The sequence below is a fragment of the Diadema antillarum genome, unplaced genomic scaffold, assembly GCF_040938485.1.
Source record: "Diadema antillarum isolate AM-2024a unplaced genomic scaffold, OU_Dant_1.0 seq00000460_RagTag, whole genome shotgun sequence".
Classification (NCBI taxonomy): domain Eukaryota; kingdom Metazoa; phylum Echinodermata; class Echinoidea; order Diadematoida; family Diadematidae; genus Diadema; species Diadema antillarum.
Genome location: NW_027271431.1, coordinates 2,702,650 through 2,718,410, shown reverse-complemented (window position 1 = coordinate 2,718,410; position 15,761 = coordinate 2,702,650). Strand labels below are relative to the sequence as shown.

At 36.9% G+C, this 15,761-nt stretch overlaps 1 protein-coding gene across 2 annotated transcripts in view; it reads right to left on the bottom strand.

Annotated features, from left to right (window-relative positions):
* Positions 1–10,331: 10,331 nt before the first annotated feature.
* The window catches only part of LOC139733041 (uncharacterized), a 55,539-nt gene continuing 50,109 nt past the window's right edge, over positions 10,332–15,761 (bottom strand). For both annotated transcript variants that reach the window (XM_071643886.1, XM_071643885.1), the window contains one exon: positions 10,332–11,052. In XM_071643886.1, coding sequence (XP_071499987.1) covers positions 10,639–11,052 — 414 coding nt within the window. In that variant the 3' untranslated portion in view covers positions 10,332–10,638. The remainder of the gene's footprint in view (positions 11,053–15,761) is intronic.

The window sequence follows — 15,761 nt, the reverse complement described above, 5'->3', positions numbered from 1 at the left end:
TGTTGCGCTACTGCGAACTAGTTGTCTCCGATTTGCTGATTTCATTTCATTCATTTCGAAGTTAAAACCTGAACTGATGCACATTTCTCAACAAGCGATGAAAATAAAAACAAAAGCAAACGTAAGAATGAATACTTGGAAAATAAATGTAACAATTTATTACATTTTATAGTATATCCTTAAAGTCCATCAATATGACAATATCAACACATTAGCAACAACAACAGCATCAGAAAAAAAAATCCATCTCACTAAATTTGTGAAGTTTATGAAATTGTGAAATGTATCATTTCCAAAGTGTCGCTGCAGAAACTGCACCTGAATACAAAATCTGAAGGTTATTCAACATGATTCGCATTAATGATAGGATGTGTTGGCGCAAGCACTACTTGTGCAATGTTTCTTATTTCTATGAATATCCTTACACACACACACACACACACACACACACACACACACACACACAAACAAACACACACACACTTCACTATTAGGCCCTAAATACTCCTATAATCTACACGGGAAAGAATGGTTGCGATTACAAGTTTAACAGGCCTATAGTACAAAATAATTACACAGACCTGTTCGAATCCTGTATAGATTATTGGTGAAATGACATTAAACCTGTTTATGTTTCTTAAATCGTCTTATTTTCCTCTTTTTATTTACTACATTGTAATATGATACTGCATGGTGAATATGAATCCTATCGTTTTCAGCACGAGGGTTTGGCAGTTGTGTGAGCAGACCACAACTGCTATGAAAATTATCGAAATGAATTATTATTTTCGATCAGCGACGCACGGTGAAATTTAATCAAATTTGTTTCGCTCCACTGACCTTGGATTGTTAAGAGGTGACGGAAGCACGCAGGGTGTATGCTGGAGAAAGGCAGTGTTAATCGAATTTACATGTAAATAAAGTAAAATACGGGCAACACGGATCAGACGACTGTCCCATAGAATCGATCATTAATATGATAATGAAACACAAAGGAAAACATTTCTGGGCTTACGTATAAGCACTTCTTGCATGGGCTTTTTGACTGCTAGATTTGGCATAGAATATCTACATTTCACTGGGTTATAAGGTGGAGGAATGTGGACTTCATCAGATACATAACTTGTGTACACAATTATCTTGCAATATCTGACAGTATTAAGCATCATCATAATTATGATAGCACAGAAATAGAACCAAAATTATCACATCCCATTCATTACATTGATTGATAAATTTTGTACTCGTAATACCTCTCCCAAAATTAATTGAACATTGAGCCATTGTTGTTTCCAAGGACTGCATGAATACCTCGATGCAACATCCGCAGATTGAGTATTCTATTCAGAACTTCTGCAATGAAATTAAATCCATATTCAGTAAAATCTGGCAACCTGCTGGCTACATCAGTGTCACACACGTGACATGGCAGGGCCCCGACCAATGATCAAACGCAATAATACTTTGCTGATCATGCCGAAGAAGGAAACTGAAAAGAGTTACGGATTAATTATTCCTCGTTGTCACATCATACTTAATTACGCACTGGTCGGGATGAGGTACATAAATTAGTGATGAACATTAACGAAAATATGTACTCCGGGATTTTTTTTTTTCTGCACGATGTCAGTTTTTATGGGTTTATGCTTTATAGTTTACAACTTCCGCAATGCACGCTTATAGCATAATAATACATTATCATGATGCATTGCCGCAGTCGGCTCAATTATTGGTTTAATCTCCAAGCGAGCGACTATCTCCACTATTATTTGAACTATACCACACGTGTATGTAGTTGAGAATGAGCCTATTGCCTGGCAAATCCCGATTACCAAGACCAAAACTAACAGCATCAATAATGGATTCAGGGATGTTCGATTCCCCTTTTCATTCCACTATTTTGTAAGAACACTTACAGAGTCCAAAGTTTGAGGGTAGTTATACAGCGCGGTATAAAGTTTGCAAAGTATGACTCGATGTCATGTTAAGGGTGTGTACAGCAGGTTGATCGGTTCTCTGTAGACACGGTATGAGGACCAAAGGGGTGGGGGGAAATGAAAGGTTGTTGGGTGGGGCACTTCCGCAAGGAGCGTCTCTTTCTTAGTCAGGTAGTTAATCAAAGAGGTAATAGACGCGCCTTTAGTTCCTCTGTGGTGTAATCATGACATCTGTCAATATAACACTTGTATTGTCTTCTTATGGAATCTATTATTCAAAGTAGGCCTATTTAGTGTTTTCCGGACAAGATCAATAGACATAGGGAAGACTACTAATTTGCGATTGTTAATAAATGAGATAGATAAACTTCCCATAAAATATTATTCCATCATGCCATTGTTTTTCTTCTATGTCGCAAATATCAAATAGAAGGCATTATAATGTCAATTGTTAACGTTTCCAGTGTCCCCTCCCCTCCCCCCCCCACAAAAAAAAAAAATCAAGAATAACAATCGTAACTCGATAAATAAAGATATTTACTGAAAAAAAAAATCGAATACTTTTTGTTTGGCTGTTGTCCGAGTAATATTGCAAGTTCCAAACAAACAAACAAACACACAAACCTGAATTCTTCTCTTATTGTAATGATTTAGTTCTTGAACAAAAAGTAGTTCTCGGATATCTACATTTATTTCTAATTGTGAGATGGAATATACATGCATATGAGAATAGATACAAATATTGCTGGTTTTTAGGTCACGCAAATATTGCTGAGCGATTCTAGAATAACTTGTGGCAAGTTTTGACATGAGCGATTATTCGAACTTTCACACAAGGAGGGTGTGGTGTGAAACTTGACTGAAGCAAACTAGGTGATTTAAATCGCTAACGCGTAATAAATGCCAAACTATATTCCAACAATATCATTCGTTGCTATTCCAACTATTCCAACAGTATCACTTGTTATCAAATAAGTGAGTGAAGGAGGGATGAAGGGGAAATAATATTGTCCGAATTTCCTCTTCTCACTCTTGGTAAAATATTACAAACGTCGACTTTCAGGTATTTAATGCCAAAACATGAAATCGATTCTTTCAACTAGTCTCTTCCCCTTTCAGTGGTTTTTGCCCCCTTTTTATACACGTGTACCTGCTGCAATTATATAGTCTCGATATTTTTCCGGGATGCCAAATGAACTCTGCTATTTGTTTATCTGCTTGATAAGTGTTTGCAGTTGACGTTGGTCCATCCATTTGTCGCAGCTACGGAATGTTCTTTGGAGAGTGAAGTTAAAATGTTTTGTTAGGGAGTTCCCTCTGTCTCTATTTATTACCATTACGAACCTGTTCACATACAATGTCAATGCCATTTTCTTTGGGATGGGGGAATCCAGTGATTCTTGAGTGGCTATATATGACAAATCGCATTTAATGTTGAAAAAAATCCAGAGAAAAATGCGACAGTGGCGAGATTTCGACGTTATTCAGGTGATCAAGAGACTTTCGGAAAAATTTTTAATACCAAAGTTTTTACAAAAAAAAAAAGTTTTTAAAGTCTTACACATCAATCTCCCCCCCCCCCCCCACATCCCCTCTATCTATTGTTTACGCACGGGCAAAAATATTATACTCCTTTAAGCTAAAAAAAAGGGGGGGGAGGGGCGTCATAATGAGCACACTGAAAGCTCTGAATACCAACACTAAACAATACGCGCAAGAAAAAAAAAATCCTGGGATCTAAATAATGTAAAAAAAACCCCCAACAAACAAACAAACAGCCCCCCCCCCCCAAAAAAAAAAAAAAAAAAATAACTCTGTCTTTGCCTTGCTCTCTCACAGAAAGAACAATAAAAAAATAAATTACATCAGGACAGCATCACTTAACTGAGCATTTTCATTGTAGGGAATGTTGAAGACGAGGGACAAAACTTATCTTATATCAATGTTATCCAAGGGCTCTTTTGTCAAGAACATAATTATCAAAAGCTGGTTTCTCCTTTTTTCCCCTTTCTTCCTCTTCTTCTTGTGTGTATGCGTGTGTGAGTTTGGGGTGGGGTTTGACCTGAAACCACTTTGTGTAAAAGCGCTGCTGTGCAGTCGCAACCGTTACGTGCCCGAATTAAAACCTTGAATCTTTGCGCGTGTGTCATTGTGTGTGTGCGTGTGTATGTGCGTGTGCGTGTGCGTTTATACACCCATGTACAGTAATGTACATTAGCAGTGCTCCTTGATCTTATTTTTGTTTTCAAAGGCCACACCTACGGCTCGTCTGCTTCCCGCCCGTAATCGTGTAAATTGACACAATGATGGCTGATAATGATAATTGTTTGTCAAACGGGAAGATCGGGGCTCTTAAACACTCGCTGGTTGTGCGGACTTGGTGCTAGGAAGTCGTTTTCCTTCAGTCTCCTGGCACTGTGTATGTGTCGTCTGCCATATACATCTTATCACTGAAATTAGTCACTTACGGAGCAATTCCACACGATATTTGAGATGCTCATAGCAAAGAGCACACGACCAAGATAAGATATTGTTGTTGTTTTTTTTTCATAAAAATCGACTTGAATCTATAGGAAAATCATGGAATATCAAAGTTTTGCAATTAAGTGAAGAGTGATACATGTATTGGTGGCAATCTAATGGTCATGAATACGTGATTGAATTGTTATCACCTCACAAGTATCCCATTGGTATTAACCTGTCCACAAATCTTAATCTAACCCTTTTGACATGAACTCAGTGAGAAAAACTTGCAACTTCTGCACCAAACAATGTAATATTAAACCTGGCAGTGATGACGATGTATAGGTAATACTTGCAATATCATAGACCAAAGACAGAGTATTTTTGTGTATAAACCAATGGGGGTGTTGTGAAGAGATGACATCATTGCTTTGTCTCATTTGCAATAGATGTGACCAACACCATTACTCTTTATTTAAAGAACATGTGATGCCTGCTTTCACATGAAATTCTGTAACTATTCCTTTGTATCATTTTGCGTAAATATTTGGGAAATTTCTACCATCTTCTTTGTCTGATTCCAGTATATAATTATCAAAGTCAACTTTGCCAGGATTGGAGTGGCACTGAACTGTAAGAGAAAGATTTCTATATGAATTAAATTCACAAACGCTTAATGGAGGGACTAACAAATGATTAAGCAAATAGGCCTTCATATACAGAGTACATGTATTGTAAACATGAAAATGTTCCTTCTTTCAAAACATGCACACACATCCATCTCATCAAAACTGCATAGCTTCAAAAGCATCCAAAATCAATTCTGTTGTTGTTGGAACAGCACCAAGTACGTGCACGATGTTACCTTTCATGGAAATTGTCCCGATTCCTCGAAAATTACTGGTCATGGTCGAGCTGATAGTCACAACGCTCAGCATGCTATCATTAAATAGATCAATTTACTTTGGGCAGCACAAATCTTGTTTGCATGTGACACAACAGTGCAAAGACTGATGTGATCAGCAAGTGAAGAGTTTGTTGCAAAAACCGATAAGTCCATTTTTGAAGATTTTGCAGTACGGTCTCTGTCATAAAGTACAAAATAATGACTTTTAAATGATATATTGGCCATTACATATAGAAGTACATTTTTGAAGTTATGGTCAAAAGAAGCAAAAATTTTCTTATCATTCTCTTTATTTTTCCTGACCTTTAATCGCAAATATCTCCATTTTGCAAATATGGACTTATTGGTTTTTGCAAACAAACTCTTCAAGTTTATCTCTCTACCAAGGGAGGAACACTCATTTTGAGATGTATTCAACCAATCCACCACAACATAAACAAGGTCACCATACAACATCTGTTTATCATACAAGCTTGCTCTTTATTTCTTATCATGTGAAAATTTGTGATCTAGCACCGCATGTGTGTGGTATACAAAATGACACAGGTAGAGAAGCAAGAAAGATCAAGAAAAAAAAACTGAAGTAGATTGTAAGTTTTCAAATCTTCTCATCAGTATTTCCATGTTACTATAAATGTTGATATGCTATCCACAGTAACATAGTGGTAAGGTTACATTAAAAAAATGACTGTCTGTACCAGTTCATCTTGTTACACACTCATGCTTACATATCACTGCGACAGACAAAAATATATTAACTATTTACATACCAATATAATAAGTGTACACGTTGTTACTGTATTCAAGTTTACGTAAACATACATTACACACATCATCCTCATTCGCACATGAAAAAGCAGCTACTATTTGCTACTGTAAAACATACAAGTCTATCACTGAATCTGTCAATGAACAAGGATTACTGAGACATAGTAAACTGCTATTGCATACGATAATTCTGCAGTCCTTTATACATCGAAACGATTATGAATACACACTGAACAAATGCAACCATGACAAATATGAAACGTATGAGATACAAATATTTCTTGTCAATATACATCACCTTTCAGCCAGAAATCAGGAACAAAACTATTTCAACATTCTAATTGTATATTTTCTTATTTTGTTCGTGTAACTTGACTGGGGCTCTGTGAAATGATTTGATTGCAGCCAACTCCACACACATCTTTTGTCTAAGTCATATTGATATATACTGCTACTTCAAGCAGTTCTCACTGCTACTTCAAGCAGTTCAATGGTACATCAGAATACACCAAGAAAACTGGCAAATAAAAGCATGAAACAGAGACACTTACATTATATATAGTCTTTAAACAAATATTCAAGAAATAACAAAGAAAAAAAAAAGTAGTGTACTTGCATATTTCTAATCCATGCAGTCACAATGAATTTTCAATGATATCAAAACATGTGCTAATTCTACAATTTATTGTTTGAATACAACCTGGTTTTATTGGACTTGCGTGCCTATATACATGGAATATATAGAAACACAACAAGAGAAAAACACATCTCATATCAACAATCAAATACACTTATACACAACGATTTCATTGATTTGAATACAATCATGCAGTTGAATGCTATTTTATGAGGTATTGATTACAAACAGTAACAAATTCTCCCCAAATTCACTGCTTGTAGAGCCACAAGTTCCATTTATCTATCCCTTGGTGGCATGTTAATTTGATTTGATTTGATTTGATGTGAAGGCACTGCTCGCAATATAGAAATGAAAGAGGCACTAAATTTGTAAAACATTGAACATAAATTGGAGAGAGAATGTGAGAAGGAATGAGTTAAAACCAACATATTTCATTATGCTGTCATTGCATTGATGCTGAAGATTGCAAACAATCCCCTTAAAATCCCATTTGTCTTAATCTTCCCTTGAAAATACCATAACACTCATTCACACACACACACACACACACACACACACACACACACACACACACACACACACACACACACACAAAACAGTCTATCACAACAGTTTCTTCATTTTGGTACAAAAATACCTTATCAAATCATGGAAACTCTCATGCTGGTAAAAAAAAAAATGATGAAAGAGCTAGGACAATCATATTATTTGGAATCCAAAGAAGAGTCAATGTTTGGTAAAAAAAAAACACACAAACAACCAAACCCACAAATACACAAATGAAGCCACAAAGGAAAACAATCATGAAGAATCTGTTTAACTTACAAAACTGTGTAATCTGCATTTGAGACTGCAGAATTTTGCAAAAGTTTACAATATTTGTATTGTATCATTATAATTTTTTTTTTGGTCACACTGGGACTGGCCATTTCAAACTACCTCTGTCTCTTTCTATCCACTAAAATGAATAAACTGAGGGAATGTGAGAATACAGAATACACACTTCTCTTGAAAAATCCAAGCTGGAATAATCTGGAATAAGAATACATCATGAACCACCATACACAAAATAGTGAATACCACACACACGCACACACACACTAAACACACATGCACTTATACACACATAATGAATTCAATATAGAGAATAGAAAAAAAAAAAGATCTAAACCAAATCCCATATTTCAACATGTGACTGCTACAGTTTCACTGGTCTATGTCAAACAACTTGAATACATTGATAATGCCAGGAAAAGCATTGGAACAAAAACTGAACTGCCCTTTAAGATTTTTCTCCTGCAAGCTGTGCGGCAATCAAATCTGACTGGCATTATAGTGCACAATATTACATAACATATTACAAGCAATGAAAAAGTAAAAAAATAAATAAATTCAAAGAAAGTATGTATCTGGTACTTCTGTGAGAGTATGCAGGCTATCACATAATCTACGCAAAACGTAGTTACAACTTAAAGGTAAACACAGTATGTCCATCATGAATATTCTGTTCTACAACTACCAGTAATTCTCGGATAATGGAAGACCAAGAACTGAAAGAGAAAGAGATAGATAGATAGATAGATAGATAGATAGATAGATAGATAGATAGATAGATACAAAGAAAGAGAGAGAGAGAGAGAGGGATAGGATCAGCGAAACATGCCATCCTACAACATGTGCTTACAGACATCAAACTATCGTCATAAAGATCCAGACCTAATTGCAAACTGCTGCTAATTGTTGACAGTCACATAACGACATGAGGATACAGAGAGAGCGAGGAGTGACAGATTTGTCCAGAATTCTGCCTAAAATTGCATGCTTCACTGTAGGCCTACACACATTACAACATGTCATAATCATAACCTCAAATATTACACTTGAAATGATCTTTTCCCCAAAACTGTTTTCAAAAGAATGCCAAGTACAGGCAGGGAATAATTGTATGATTTTCAATGCAAAATATTCACATTTCCTACCACTAGGAGCAGGGGATAATGCCATTACTTGACACGTTACACAAACAATAATAGTTCTATTCAAAGTCCTGATTACATTTTTCATACACAAAGATAAACGTATGTTTTTGCTATATCATCTCTTTGTTAGCCACGATTATACAATATATTTACAAAACTTTCATATGTACATATAAAAAAAAATTATACTATCATGTTACAAAGTCAGCACAAATAGACCCAAGGATTGCACCACATGTTTATTGTCACCCATACTCTGAACACTGTGATTCCTCAAGTTCCCTCATTAGCTGCCAGAAATCAGTGATAGCGGAGTTTGATCACAAGTCATTGTCCAGTGCATATATAAATTTCCCCAAAACTCCCTTGAAACTTTTGTATAAACTGTGTCTACTCTGTGCTTACTCTCACACCTACTAAACCAGGCAGAGATGCAACTTGTGCAAGCTTTGTTTTTTTGCGTGGAAAGGTTCCACATGTCAGCGGCCATGCTAAATCTTGCGCTCCACACAGGTGGCAAAGCCTTGGGAGTTCGATTGGTCCAAAGATGCATTGGGGTCCCTCTCCGCGTATGCCAGCTAGTCTATACGTGTACCTGCTCAGATGTTGTATGATATCACGTTAACATTCACACGATAGTAATAAACTGCATCGTGTCATCAAGAACACAGCAATATTGTTCAAACTCTGTCTGCCATCAGACAACGCTAGAAGGACGCTGAAGGCCACAGCAGCTACACGCACCTCAAATGGTAAATGTTGATGGACGGTTCCTCCTCTGACTCCCGCCTGTGACATTAGACGAGAGTTACTTCAAAAAATAGACGAGAGTTACTTCAAAAAATGAGGGCAACTCCTGTATAGTTCACACCCACGTGCATGGAAGCCGCAGTGTCCAATCATCCCAGGATGCACCAAAGATACAGACGAGGGTCAGAGATGGGGTCAGCTGAGGTCATACGAGTAACATCCGATTAATTCATGAATATCATTCCACTGCATTCCTTCTTGTCCTTCTTTTGGTAGATCAGGATCAGTAAAATCTTCTATCAAAAGTGTACACCAATCAGAGAAAAAAAAATTGAAGGAATATTCTGCTGTATGGATCTGTGCAATTGTTTTAAGTAGTGCATGCCATGGCCAGTAAACAAAAGCAAAAGTCTGTATAATACGTGGTGTACAATGAGTCACCATATTTGATTTCTTTTCACGTAAATACTGAAATTGTATCACTTCTGTCAGGAGAGCATACCCTTACACCATAAGCTATAGTTCCAGAATCCTGCCACAGAAATAAAAATAAAAAAGTTATTTCAGACATATCTTCATTGCCTTGCTTTAAGTGCTTGTCTCTGTTTTGCCCCTAAATACCACTCGAAGAGATTGTCGATACTTACGTAGGTGCAGATGGTACATTGTGTAATTTTGAGTAACCAAAACAGGTAATTACCACAAAAAAAATCACACAATATTCCTATTTTTCTTGATCATTTTTTGGTTGCTTATTTTTATAGCGGCAGAGCAAATAGCAATCCTGAAAAGTCCCATATTAAAACCTGTTTGGTGACACAACTGACAGACAGTCACATACAGGTGACTTTTGCATCCCTTGTAATCATATAAATATTATCATATTATTATATGAATATTAATTAACTGTAATCCTTACTCTGTTAGAGATTATCAAATGTCATTAACAGAAAGTATAATCATGTTTATCATATATAAAAGCACATTAGACTCTTCCGCTAAATGGTATAGCATATATGCAAGTATGGTGAATTCTCATGATAGTAATCATAGACTATATTTATATTGGAGTATGATTCTACTGACTTTGTACAGCATTCAGTCTCTTGTTCTAAGTACAATGTACACACATATATATGTCCAGAGAAGTGAGTCTTTCCGTTGTCCCTCTAAGACACACCGAGTTAAATAATGCTAGACGGCAACGAGTCTCTCTTGGAGTTGTTTGTTTTTGACGACGCTGCCGTGCTGCTTGCAGTAGAGCTTATCGCCCGTGATGTCGACGTTCCAGAGCGTGAGAGTTCGCTGGCACTCGCTGCACTTCTGGCACCGCCGGTGGAACACGTGTCCTTCCAACTTGCTCATCTCGTTCTGGTAGACTGCCTTCTGGCACACCAGACAACGGTCAATCTTGGGGGTCAGGGGTTTGCGCGATGGCGAGGGCGCTGATGGGGTGGTGGACGATACCGGAGGTGTGGTGGTTGAGGAGGAGGGCGTCGACGTTGAAGACGATGACGATGAGGGATTAGTGGACGGTTTGGATGTGTCTGTTGTCGTTGCCGTTGAGCTGGGTTTGCTGGAACTTGTTGATGAGGGCTTTGACGGAACCTAGGCAAACAGCAGAATGCAAAGCACAGTGAGAACAAAGAAACCACAGATTTTTGTTGTTGAATACTCACACACTTTTAATAAATTTGTAAGCAATTTCCTCAGTGGCATATTCAGTTTTCCATGTAAATCAAAGATTCGAGACATGGATGTTCACTCAAGTACCCTTATCCCAAATAGTCTAGAATGACAGCTCTCATCTTAAGTCATACTGCTCAAAAACAACCACATCAGTGGCTGAGTACAAAATGCAACATTTTTTGTGTATGCTGAATAGCTCTTCATGAAGAGGGAGACAGAGAAAAATAAGAAGAGTTGTGGAAGTCTGACATCTTGGTGACCTTTTGTAATCAGGGAGAAAAGCTCCACACATACAGACTAAAAAGAGTTTGGAAATCGGGTGCACTATTTATGGGATCGTGATGATCCTTGGATCTTACTTTTTTATGTACAGAATTCTGTCTGTATGCATGCATCACAGTGAATGTCTGTCTGTCCGCATGCCAGAGTGCATGCATGTTAAAGCATGCAAAAACATTCACTACCAACAAAGACTTATATGAGAAATTCATTCATAAGGCATCAATCGTGCAGTCACTCCTGATCAACTCTTTTAAATCTTATTTCTGTAGGAGTTGGAGATGGAACATGACTTCAAGCTGTGTTGGCATGATAGTTTAAGCCCTGCTTTTTCTCAAATGTAAATTATGCCATTTCAGATTCATTTATGTTGACTAGGAAAGAGTTTTGAAAATGAATAATATTGCTCTAGCAGATACAAGGATTGGCATAGTTTTGGGTCTTAACAAATCAAATACCAAGGTATGCTACTCTAGTTATCTAAAGTGGGTAAGAGCAGGGAAACTTATGCAGACTACCTATCCCGGAACTATGACGACATACAGTTTGAGGACATTATGTGCTAATGCAAAGCACATTCACGACCTTTTTGTCTTACTTCAGGTAAGAAATGGGCGGGCTATACCAATACAGACAACTAGGAATTATAAAAAAAAATGAAGAGCAATGTTTCACATGACTGCTCTTGAAAGGCTCTTTAATTGTCAAAGGCAAAGATTCCTGGGACCAGAAGGAAACCGCTAAGGGAGAGAAGGTTCCGGGAGAGGAAGGAGGGAGGCAGTCATGTCCGTCACATGACGTCTCCTCCAGTGACTCCAGTCACCTTTAATTACCCCCTAAAACATATCAGACTCCAATCTCCCCCTCCCTCCCCCCAATCCCCTTTTCACAGTCTGTAGCCGAGGAGTGAGTCTGTATTGCTACTGTGTGTGAGACAAGAGGCATAGACTGTTGTACGTAGGCTGGTAAGCTCCTATTTGAAGATAGCTGGCTTAACCATTGGCACCTGAATTGTTTGCATGAATTATCTGTGGCATGTGAAATGGTGGTCCATAAAAGGATTAAAATGAAGAAAATTACAGTTACAGTTTGTTATTCGGAAGGTTCGTCAATCCAAATATGAAATAAGGTTTGTTATTCTGAAGGTTTGTAACTCCAAAAATGAAACAAGGTTTGTCATTCCAAAGGTTCATTCAATTTGTTATTCCAAGAGAACATTAATCCAAAATTGAAATAATAATGGACCTTATCCTATTTTCAGATTATTGAACATTCAGGAGAAGGAACATCACCCAAATTACATGCTGCACTCATACACTCGTGAAATTATCTACTAGCTATCAACAACTTCATGACTTCATAATAAAGCAAGCTGGCAAAGTCTGTATGTATGTTTTCATTAAATCCTTCCAAATATCAATTCACAGTGTATTAAAATTTTGAGGATTGTACCTCGTGGAACAACCCTGTGTACACTCTAGGTATGAGCATGTACTAGAGGGAATTTAAAATCCATTTTGTAAGTTGGTTTTCCATCGAATGATAGAAAGAGGAATGTTATAAATGAATCCATCTCACACCACTTAATATTTACTCTAATCAACAAAAATTGAGATGGCAAAACTTCTTGCCAATTGGTTTGAACACTCAATTCGCTCTAGACAGGCTAATCTTACATTCCTACAGAGCCAGACTTGTTGAAATGCCATTGTTTTTTTTGTTTTGTTTTGTTTTCCCAACTAAATCATTACACAGAATGACTCATGGTTTTTCATCGACAACATAACGGTTTGAAGCAATGTTTCTTCATAATGCCTCCAAACCCTTTCTTGTTTTCTTTTTCTGTAGAATAAAGCTTTGCTTCTCTATGGCTAAAAAATAAAATAAAATAAAAGCTATGAATAACAGCAGTAGTCATGAATACCAACTATGGCAGATACTGGGAAACCCCACCATCACAGTTATAATGGTTTGAATGACACAGCTAGAGATCAACAATGCACCATTCAAGTCTCCGGTTCAATGGAAGGCAAGAAAACCTGGGTTAGAGTTCCTCTTTCGAAGTAAATGAAAGAGGAAGCTCGTTAAAAGTATTTGGTTAAAACTCATGATTGACCTTCGGCTGTCAATGCTTGGATAATTTTGGCAAAATTCATTCAATTGTATTTCTGGATATCCGTCCTAAAACCAGACCCTGGGGGTCCAGTGTTATTAGAGGACACATGGACAAAAACAAAAGCAAAAAAAAAAAAAAAAGACAGCAAAGAAAAGAAAAGAAAAAAGGCATCAAACAGAATTTCCATGTGATTAATCAAAACTACATAAAACTGTTGCTCAAATGCTAACACAAATGAAATCAATGATCACAGCTACACTTTTGTCCTGAAACATTTTGTCTTCATCATAGATATAATTCAGTGGCATGCTGGCAGAGAAGGTTTGAATACAATTTATGTCTTTAAGATCTTAGAAAAAAGAAAATGTTAGGGCTCATTACAGGAGAATAATACGAGCACTACTGTTTGGCACATCTATATGACTGAAGAAACAAAATCAGCCCTGGGTAGAAATGATCCTTTTTTTTCCCTACAGAAACATTAAAGGTTAATAAATTCTGAAACAAGAATTATTGCCATAAGATGAATGACTACTGCCATTGGGGGCACTACATTGACTTTTGTTGCAATGTCAACTCCTGGCTCTCGAGTCTCGTTTCAGGGTACGACTCTAGTAGACATAAAGGTAAGAAGCTGGAGCTATCATATCTTGGAAATAATCTATGAAACCACCACCACCACCACCACCCCCCCCCAAAAAAAAAAAAGAGAAGAAGAAAAAAAAACAACCAGTGAAGTAAGCAAAGGAAATGTCATAGGAGAGAGAGAAAAAATGATCAAAATTACCAATTTGATTCCATGTTCTCAACTTTGCATCATAGGAAGTAATGTTCATTAGTACAAGATGCAGAAAGATGCAAAAATATGTGTCATAAAACAAAATAAAACAAAAAGACCTAATTTGAGCTTTAAAGGACAGGTTTACCCAAAATATGTGTTAATCAGATGAATGCAGCATTATCAGCAGAACACATCAGTGAAAGTTTGATGAATATTGGACAATCTGTTCAAAAGTTATGAATTTTTAAAGTTTCAGCATCACCATCGCTGGATGAAAAGACAACTACAGTTTGTGATGTCACATATGAAGAATGATATTCATAAAATATACAGAGACTTCCATAAAATTCCATTCTTTACAAAAGTACACATTCCCTCGACTTGTTACTGACATCGATTAAGGGCATTATCATTCCTCCTGCTTTATGAATGAGGCAAGTCAAGTGCTCTTTTACTCTGCTGGAAAAGTGAGAATGTTGAATTTTCTTTATATTTCTTTAATATCATTCTTTGTATATGACATCACAAACTGTAGTAGTATTTTCATCTGCCAATGGCTTCACAAAAATTTGAAAAATTCAAACTTTTGAATGGATTGTCCAATTTTCCTCAAACTTTCACCAATGTGATCTACTAATATTGCTGCATTCACCCAATCTACACATATATTTTGGGTGATCTTGCCCTTCAACTTATCAGTCAATCAGAAATAGTTCTTAGTGTGTTTTTTTTTTAATGCCCTTGTGCAAGGAATTGAATTTGTAATTCCCCCCAGCTGCTACATCTTCAGAGACCTTCAAACCTCTGTGTGCATGGCATTGTGTTGCAAGGGGAGTCCAAAGAGATCGAAAATAAAATAGCCTCTTTCACAGCATGATACTTTTTGGTGCCATTTCCCAAATCTATTCTGGGTGGTTCGTTTTGGCAAAGAACAGAATTTCCTGTATCATGGGATTTAACGGATCAAAGATATCTTCTTTGCATTCATAGCATGGCATTGTTCATACACTATCTTTTACTTTGAAAAGTGCTGCCTGAAAATGCAATTTTGAAGTTTTGACAAAAATTCTAGGAAAGCTTTAATTTGATAGTCTTTACAGTCTGTAAACATAGTATATTTACAGTGCAAGGATTTTGCACCTTAAAATCTCTAAATTTTAAAGCAGAGAAATACAGTATAAATTCACAGCAATGGAAGTAGAGTACCATATAATCAATGTTAACTTTTGGGAAGGGGGGGGGGGGTCGGGAAGGGGGTGAAAATTTGGAGAGTTCACTTGTGGTTATTGTATCATCCAAAGGGTAATAAAAGCCTCACTGTCATGCCATACGATCAACAGATCTCACCACCTCCATTTAAGTATTCACAGTGGCACCAACATTCCCACAATGAGTTATTCATGGGGGCAGAAGTTCAGGACACAAACAGCTGGATAAAACGCTTGACGTCCC